This window comes from Atta cephalotes, assembly GCF_000143395.1.
Source record: "Atta cephalotes unplaced genomic scaffold scaffold00045, whole genome shotgun sequence".
Taxonomy (NCBI): Eukaryota; Metazoa; Arthropoda; class Insecta; order Hymenoptera; family Formicidae; genus Atta; species Atta cephalotes.
The window spans coordinates 1369576-1378955 of NW_012130109.1; the positions used below are offsets into that span (position 1 = coordinate 1369576).

The 9380-nt window shown below is 29.5% G+C and overlaps 1 protein-coding gene across 1 annotated transcript in view; it reads right to left on the reverse strand.

The window, feature by feature from the left end:
• Positions 1–8528, reverse strand: part of LOC105622493 (structural maintenance of chromosomes protein 1A) — a 9564-nt gene extending 1036 nt beyond the window's left edge. Inside the window, exons 1-20 of the mRNA XM_012203910.1 lie at positions 8417–8528; positions 8049–8169; positions 7847–7946; positions 7604–7782; positions 7394–7532; positions 6032–6496; positions 5463–5891; positions 5182–5393; positions 4912–5080; positions 4713–4835; positions 4519–4650; positions 2230–2295; positions 1988–2145; positions 1811–1908; positions 1419–1723; positions 1054–1329; positions 800–979; positions 505–683; positions 231–408; positions 85–150 (exon numbers count right to left, since the gene is read on the reverse strand). Of these exons, the coding sequence (XP_012059300.1) occupies positions 85–150; positions 231–408; positions 505–683; positions 800–979; positions 1054–1329; positions 1419–1723; positions 1811–1908; positions 1988–2145; positions 2230–2295; positions 4519–4650; positions 4713–4835; positions 4912–5080; positions 5182–5393; positions 5463–5891; positions 6032–6496; positions 7394–7532; positions 7604–7782; positions 7847–7946; positions 8049–8169; positions 8417–8528 (3687 nt within the window). The remainder of the gene's footprint in view (positions 1–84; positions 151–230; positions 409–504; positions 684–799; positions 980–1053; positions 1330–1418; positions 1724–1810; positions 1909–1987; positions 2146–2229; positions 2296–4518; positions 4651–4712; positions 4836–4911; positions 5081–5181; positions 5394–5462; positions 5892–6031; positions 6497–7393; positions 7533–7603; positions 7783–7846; positions 7947–8048; positions 8170–8416) is intronic.
• Between the last annotated feature and the right edge of the window lie 852 nt (positions 8529–9380).

Here is a 9380-nt window from a genome sequence, read left to right on the forward strand (position 1 = left end):
ATATATATATATATATATATATATATATATATAAATATATATATATATAAAGAAAATGCTCNCTTTTAAATAATGAACATTTACGAAAACGTGTGTAGGAGATGTAGTCAAGTCGAGCGTTAATACTTTACTCTCCAAACATTCGCCTACCTATAATTCACATATAACAAATTTAATCGACTAAAATACTGACAAAGACATAAAATGATTTATGATCAAAAATTACTTACATCCGGGCAAATTCCGATAAGTGCATCCGCGTGCGAATAAAATTCCTCTTTCAACGATATGACAATTGTCTGCAGCGAGCTTGTTTTGTCGCGAATGTAACTAGCCACTTTTCCTATATTAGTATTATCGAGAGCCGCATCGATTTCATCCAGAACAAAGAATGGTGCAGGCTGGAAACTATATAAAGAATATAAACGAACAATGAATTTTAATTGATCATTCATCATATTCGAATTATATCATCAATTTTATGTTCAAAATCAAAATATGAACCTGTGAATTGCAAATAACAAAGCCAGTGCAGCGACAGTTTTTTCTCCACCAGACAAATTGGACATTGGTTGAAACCGTTTGCCAGGAGCCACGCAATTATAATTAATGCCATCTAAATAAGGTTCTTCAGGATTTTCTGGTCCAAGGAATGCTTGAGCAGATTGATTCTTCGCTAGACTCTGGAACCATAATATACATAAAAATATACATATACATATAATAAAATATATTTATATAAATTATAAACTTATCTGTACATGTATAGATTTTTACATAAATTTATTGCTTCACAAACCTTATAAATAGGATCAATCTCGTTCGCTACGTGTTCAAAACACGCCATGAATCTGTCATGTCGTTCTTTTTTCACTTTCTCGAATTGTGTCTTCGCTTTCTTTGCTTTTTTACGAGACTGCTCAAATTCTTCATTAGTCTCCTGTAATTTCTCTTTCGCTAAATATAATTTTTGAATTGCCTAAAAGAGAAAAAATTTCATGTCTTTATAACTTTTTACATTTATCGACATATCATTTCCAGTATATTGCGAACCTTCATATTTGGAGCTTGTATGCGCTGTATTGTATTTTGTAAATCATTGATTATTTTTGTTAGCTTATCAGTTGTCTTTTTGATATCCTCTTCTTCCACATCTTTCAGATTTTCGGGCAAAAGTGTATAGTCTATAGTAATTCTCTTTTCGCGTTCATACTGTTGTTGCGTACTTACTGATGAATCATTATTAATTTCACTTCCGTTCGTAGTGCTCGTCTCACCTGCTATATCTTCCATATTTCCGTACAGCATAGGTATTGCAATATCTTCCATCTGAATATTGATAAATACACTTAATAATTCAAAAAAATATACGTAATATTTATATGGTCAAATAATCTCATATTGAAGACTTAACAAACCTTGCATTGCATTAAGACAGCATGTCGTTCAGCCTTCTTCTGTTCAATTTTTGTTTCAATTGCGTTAAACTGCTTCTGAGCTGCTTGAATGTCTTTTGCGATGGTTCCTACTTCACGTCTAGCTTTACCGATTTCATCTTCTTTCAGATCAACCTCCATTTTTTTAGCATTACGAGACGATTTCAATTGTTCCATTTGCTGTTCGTCATGATCGATCTCCGCTTTTTGATTAGATTCGGTTTGTTTTGCAGATTCCAATTTATCCTCTGCATCTTGCACCGCTCGTTCCCATCGTAAAACATTGCCTATATTATAAATAATATTAATATAATGCAAAAGCTAATCACACATATAGAATGTATAAAATAAAATAATATATTTTCACAGCATACTTTCTGTATCGCGCTGTTTCTCAAAATCCAATTGATTATAAATACGATTGCATTGGTTATCAAACTCCATTCTTTTCTTTGCTCTTTCTTGTTGCGATCTGGAATATTAATATACTTTAGTATCTAAATTTAAGATAATACTTATAAGACAATACTTATCTAATAATTCCTTCGTACCTTAATTCTCTTTCTTCATATTGACGGATATTGGAAACTCCTATCTGTTCACAAAAACTAGCAAACACGTCATCCTCAACATTGTTCATCTTTTCTTTAATGTTTTGTATTTCTTGATCCCTTTCAGCCATGGTTTTCTCGATAGCAGCTATTGCAGGCTGTGCATAGAAAATATTAAAATATTTTATTCAATTATGAATAAATATATGCATGCGATATATAAAATGTATCACAAAGCTTACACCAAACATGTTTAACTCGTTTTGCAGACCATCTAATTCCACTTCAAGATCCGTAATTTGTTTTTGCTACAATAAAAATTGTATTCATTATTTTTAAAATTATGTTGTACTTTTTAAAATGATTACATATGATGTCAAAACAATATGCACAAGGTAAATAAAAAGTCCAATAAAATATCATGAAAACAAAACATTTTTGGAAAAAATGATTTAGACAAAAGTGTAGGGATTAAAAGGATCTATACGCTGATTACATTCGTTTAATTTTGGTATCGTCAAGTTAAGATCACATCGATTTTTTAAAACAGAAACCTGCATTTTTTATTGCATATTTTTGTAGATTTTAAGAACATACTATAATAAAATATTTTAAATACTTTTCAAGTTATAAGGTTTGAAAGTTACAATACAATACCATCGGCGTTAGCATTACACGTCTGACCGATGGCTAAAACTTCTTGAATATTATTCATGACTTGAATAACATTTGTCAAGATTCTGACTATTGGAAATTGTTCCTCTTATTTTCAATTTTACATAAAAATTTTTAGTACAAAATTATGAAGAACAACTTCCAATAGCCTTAATCTTAATAAATGTTATTCAGATCATGACTTTGAACATTTAAAAAATTTCATCGATTGGAATCTTTGATAATGCTAACACTGATGGTACTATAACTTTCAAGCTTCATAACTCGAAAAGTAATTACATAATGAAAATTAACTTCATTGTAGTGTTTTGAAAAGCTCTTGACATTAGTTATTAGATTCTGGAAGCAAAAATAGGGTCACATTAAAAAAAAAATCGATATGACCTTGACAACGCCACCCAAAATCAAAAAACAGATGTGATCAGTAAATAAATCTTTTTAAACAACTTTTGTCTGAATCATTTTTCCCCAAAATATTTTATTTTCGAAATATTTCACAAGTCTTAAACTTTTTATTCACCCTGTGTACTCTAATATCCACATAAATCGAACATCTTAAATATTTCGCTTATTTTTGATAGTATAAAAAATGTTTTAAATGAAAGTGGAATAGTTTCGAGAGGGATGTATTTTGGTAATATTGTTTTTTTTCTAGGTGGAGGCTCGGAAAAAGGTATAAAGGTCACCTCCACTTTTTAAAATAAAATTATGTGATTTTTTTACATGATATGATTCCTCTAATTATTTTGCATATAAAAATATTAAGATAAAGAAATATCAAAAAACTAATAGTTTACGAAACATTTTACTCTGATACATTTTGGCATAAAACATAAAATATCTCGTAAACTATTAATTTTTTGGTAACTATAGCTTAATACTTTTATGCACAGAATAAGATGAATCAATTAATGTGGAAAAGAAAACATACAATTATTATTAAAAAAAAAAACGTAATTGCACATTATAAATTGTATAATTTTTTTTAACAATTTTTTAACAAATTTTCTGCACCAATCGATTCATCTTATTATTTTGTGCATAAAAGTATTAGGGTATAGTTAGGGTATAGTTGCCAAAAAAATGTATAGTTTATGAAATATTTTATGTTCCACGTCAAACTGTCAGAATAAAGTATAAAATGTCTCGTAAACTATATATTTGTTTTTTTAATATCTATCTTAATATTTTTATATGCAGAATAATTTGAGGAATCATATTATATATCTAAAAAAAATCATATAATTCCGTTTTAAAAAAGTGAAAATGACCTTCATATCTTTTGGCGCCTCCATCTAAAAAAAAAATGTGATCAAAATACATCCCTAACTGTTCCATTTTCATTTGAAACATTTTTTTATATCATTAAAAATAAGTGAAATATTCAAGATGATCGATTTGGAAGTGGACCACTCTGTATAATAATCGGGAATGATTATTTTGTTTTATTATTTTTTTACAGTTATATTTTAAAATAACAATTTCATAATGATGTTGCAATTTTTTATATAATCATGACTAACTAAACGCTGAGGTTATGTTAAGGTTAAGAAAGTCACTTTGAAAAATAAATTCTCACCATTACGCTTCATTTATTGGGAGGAAAAAAAAAAAAAGTAACACCCGGAGTAAATTACTCCGTTACAAGTTACATTAAAAAGTAACAAGTTACAAATTGCGAGTTATTTTTTTCAGTAATGACTTTTCAAACCCGTTATAAGTAAACTATTGATTGTTTCAATTCTGATGTTACATTATCATATAAAAAAATTGCAATGTTATTACCAAATCGTTATTACAAGATAACTAAATAACTAAGTGAACAGTTACAGTAACTTCCTAATAATACTACTTACTGTTGCAGATAAGTCGCTTTTGTTATATTTTAGACGAGTCTCTAAACCACGTATTTGAGATTCAACCGTATTCAATTCAGATTCCTTGCGTGATTTTTTCAAAGATTCCCTCAGTTCTTCTGTTAATTTTTCCTATAAACAAAAATTAAAATATGTTTTTATCTTTATATTATATAGAAATAAAAATGTATTACCTTTTGCGCCTTTAATTGAGACATTTGTTTTTCATCCCATCTTTTCGCTTTCTTTGCAAGATCCAAACTACCACCAGATATTATACCAGCTTTCTGATAAAATGTACCGTCTAATGCGACGCACTGTAAATATTTTACACATCATAGTTTAGTTATGATTTTATAGTTTAATTTAAGCAAATAATGCATATATACTTACATCATATCTTGTTTTCTTGTCCATCTCATACGCTACTTTATTTGCATCTTCAGGTGTTTCACATACAAGAGCATTATTAGTTGCAAAGAGAACTGCTCTATCAATATCCTTCGGAGAAAAATGCAACACATCATATAATAATTTCACGTTTTTAGGTTCTTGTATATTACTGCAAAATAATATATAATATAAAATCACCATTATAAAGTTGAATATAAAAAACATAAAATGACAAAAAGTTAAAGACTATGTAATAATTTATTTATTTACCGAAGACGTTCTTTAAGTGGTTTAGCTTGTATGTAATCAAGTGGAAGAAATGTTTCCGGTTCGAGATACTGTTCCTTCAAATATTGGATACATTGTCTGGCAGTTTTCTCAGTATCTACCACAATAGCTTCCATGTATTTACCAAGTACTTTTGTAATTGCAACATTATACCGCTTGTGTATTGGTTCGCACATATTGTACATACGATCGTACTAAAGAAAAAAAACAAATAAATCATTTCATTTCAATTTTAAAAAAAGTAGCGAGAAGAGATAACGCACCACTCCAGGAAATAGACGTTTGAAATTCTCCACAATTTCTGTCTTTTTCTTGTTTCTAGATACTTCATGTTTATCAACTTTAGCATCACCAAGTTGCTCCGAAATGTTTTCCAACTCTCGCTGCAAATTTTGAATCTTATCTTTTGATGTGCCTACGTCGGATTGTAAGTCAGCTCTAAGCTTTTTCTGATCTTCCAATGCAGCTTCCGATGTTTTTATATGTTCCTCCAACTTTTCTACTCGTTTGAGTGCCTCATCTCGCATATGACCTTTCTGTTTATGCTTGTTTTCTATCTCGGTTTTTTTTCTACCTTCGTTGTCGAGCTTATCTTGGTCTGATTTTTGTTCGCGATTGATAGAATCAAGAAGTTGAAGATATCTCGCGGATTGTTTACCAGCTTCCTCTTTTAGACGATTATACTCCTGTACCTTAAAGTATTTTGTTAGTTAAACAATTGCAATTATTCATAATTTTATTAAGTTGTAATTACGTTTTATTAAAAAAATAGTTATAAATTAAATAATAATGTGTTTTAAGATTTCACGAATATTACGTAATTTATTTGTACCTGTTCATCTTCCAATTGCACATCTCTTCCTTGTAACTGTGATTGTCCTGCTATACTCGCTTCATAAGCAGCTTTAGCTTCTTCCACCTGACGCAATTCTTCTTGCAGTTCGTGTATATCTTTTTTATGAGCCTCGTCTGCAATACGCGCTTGTGCTAAAGATTTGCGTGCGGATTCCACTTTCTTCTGCATATGTGCAACCCGTTCTTTGGCTTTAATAAACGTCGGTCTCTTCTTTGTAATTTCTACTTCCACTTCCCTAATATCTTGCTCTATCTTAGCAAGATCTCTGGCCAATTTAGCGGCATCTTTTTTCTTCTCTTTCAATAATTCCTCAGCTTTTTCCTTCTTCTTCTCAACTTTTTCAATTTCATGTTGTTTCTTCTTTTGAGTAACCTCTAAATTTTCAATATTCTTTTCATTATGAAATAATCGAAATAAGTGTAAATCTATTTGTTTTTCCACCTAAAAACAAAAAATAAATTTTGGTGATTGACAATTATATAAGTATATATAGACAAGAAAAATAAACAGTATAGAGGATGATAGTTAAGTACTCTAAAAGATTTCTAAGAGATGATTTCTCATACTAAATCAATATAAAAACTTCACATGAATATCTGTATATTCAAAACAATCTAATTTCAAAGGTGTCAAAGTTGAAGGAAAAATTTCGAAAACCATTGAGTTATTTTGTCCAAATTTTGTGTATATTTAAAGTAATATAAAATATTTAAAAGTAATATAAAAATTTCATCAAAATAACTAGAATAGTTTTCGAAATTTAAAAAAAAATAAAATTTTTCTTTCAACTTAAATATCGTTTATTATTTAATCTAAGCCGTTGTAATTAAGTGTAACGGAGGTTTATCTTGATTTGTGTGAGGAATCACATCTTAAAATCTTTTAGATAACTCAATTACCACATTGTATATACTGTAAAATGGAATAGCTTTAGCACAAAATCGAAATATTTTTGGCTCAAGTTTTGACAATGTCCAGATAAACACAAGTCAACATCTAGAAAAGACTTAAAATATTTTGAAAAATTTTGTCTGTATTTTGCATGTATTTGAGGTATTTTTTAAATTTTGATTAGTTAATTTTCTAATTTTAATATAATAATTTTAATTTTTTCAACATATATGATATTAATTAAGGGGAATCTTCTCAGTGAAATATAAAATAAAAAATTAATAATTGTGATTAGTAGTTAAAAATATGTACTTTCATTTACAAAAAAAATTTAATCCTTGTAGTTCATATCTTTTCTAGAAAAAAGAAACATGAAAAATATTTTATGAAGCCAAAAGAATTCTATGCTCCCTTAACTATTACAGCAAAATCAAAACATATACGCACGTATTCTTCTTTGAGACGTTGATATTTTTCAGCCTCTTCTTTTTCTAATTTTGCTTCTTTTCTTTCGGCAGCAATTCCTTTCTTTTTTTGATATGAAAATTGGGTTTCTTCTTCAGCTTTTAGCATTTCTGTTTTTAGTCTACAATGTTATTTTTATCATTTACAAATCTGTTTCAAGTACAATTACATATAGCAACATTTGAAACTTACCTTTCATATTCTGTTTTTAATGAACCAGAATTACTAATCTCCTCAAACAGAGCAGTGCGTTCTTTTGGATTTTTCATGGCTATAGATTCGACAGCACCTTGGAATACTAAAAAATTCTTTGCTTTAACATTAATACCAAGGTGCTCCAATTCATTAAGATAAACTTGACTGGTAACAACCTATGACAAAAATATTTTGAAGATCTTAAATGCAACTAAATAAAAATTCAACTACAAAACTTACATTATTATTAATTCTGTGTTCAGAAGAAGAACCTTGTACTGAACGCATAAAGCTTTTTTCAGTTCCATTTTCTAACTCAAATACAGCTGTTACTGAAGCACTGAAATCAAGAATAATTTACAGTTTTTATGTAATTCAATATGAAACATACAAATTATAATGTACAATTCCATAAATGAATACCATGTATACATATAGTTACCTTCGTGCTACTGGCATACCAATGGATGCACCATGAATCAGCTCGCTAAATCTTTTGACTCGTAGACTGCTAGTCTTTTCACCCATGACGAAACTGATGGCATCCATAAAATTAGACTTTCCTGTAGCACACATGTTAATAATAACACATCACAGTCACATCTAGGTATAAGTAAATATACCTTTCAACATATAATGCCATACCTGCATTCAGTGAACTCAATGACTGAATGAGTAACTTTTAGAAAATCAAGATATAACTGACTCAACAAATCTAGAAATGTATAACTATTCCTGATAAAAAAAACTATCATTTAAGCATTGCATTCGCTGAACGCACCATTGTTGACACACAGAATGATAACCTACCGGATCCATTGGGGCCAACTACAGCCGTAAATGACTTTAGCGGGCCGATAATAAGTTTTCCTTTATAAGATTTGAAATTGTCAACTTCGATATGCTTCAAAAACGCCGGCATCCTTGAAAATAATCAAATAAAACGCATAAAATCCGAAAGTAGCGCAATTGGCGCCACAAAACTTTCAATGTAAGCAAGCAACACCCCACAATGCCCCACAATATCCGAAATGCAAGGATACCATTTCAGGGACGGTTACGACAGCGCGATCAACGCCATCAGTCGGCGATCTAGCGCGACCAATAGCCATATACTTAAGTAAGCCATATACTTTAGCATGAAATGATTTTCTTAGGCTGCGTTCAGATTCCCCACACCAGAAAGCGTTTAGATTCTTTAGGCCGGTATTTATAGTCAGATCTTATATTCAAGACATCTTAAATATGATCTTAAGAAGTCACGAACCATCAGAAGGCTGCATTAGCGTCTTAAGACATTAATATTACTTAAGATAGTCTTGAAATAAGACACGACTATGATTACCGGCTTAGAATTCCTGGACGCTTATATGGAACGTTCAGACTCTATTCACAGAGGATGGAAAAATCACCGATTCCTTGAGGAGTGGAATGAATGTAGTGGCGCATTAAAGACTTTCTGTGCTATCCCAGTATGTTTGACGTGCATTTATACAAAAATTTAAATTTCAAGCTTGTTTGTTATAAAAAGTATAAATCATAACTCAAAGGAAGCCAAGTATTTAATTTATTAAATTTTATAGGTTGGGAAAACCTTAAAATATTGGTAAGATATTTATCTTATATCTTTTATCATTATTATATATATTTTATATATATATTTTATAGAGTTATATATAATTATATTAATTATATGTATAATTTATATTAAATCTGATATATTTACGTTACTATTTGCTGTAACCGATGCATATAGGACACTCTTATCTTAAAG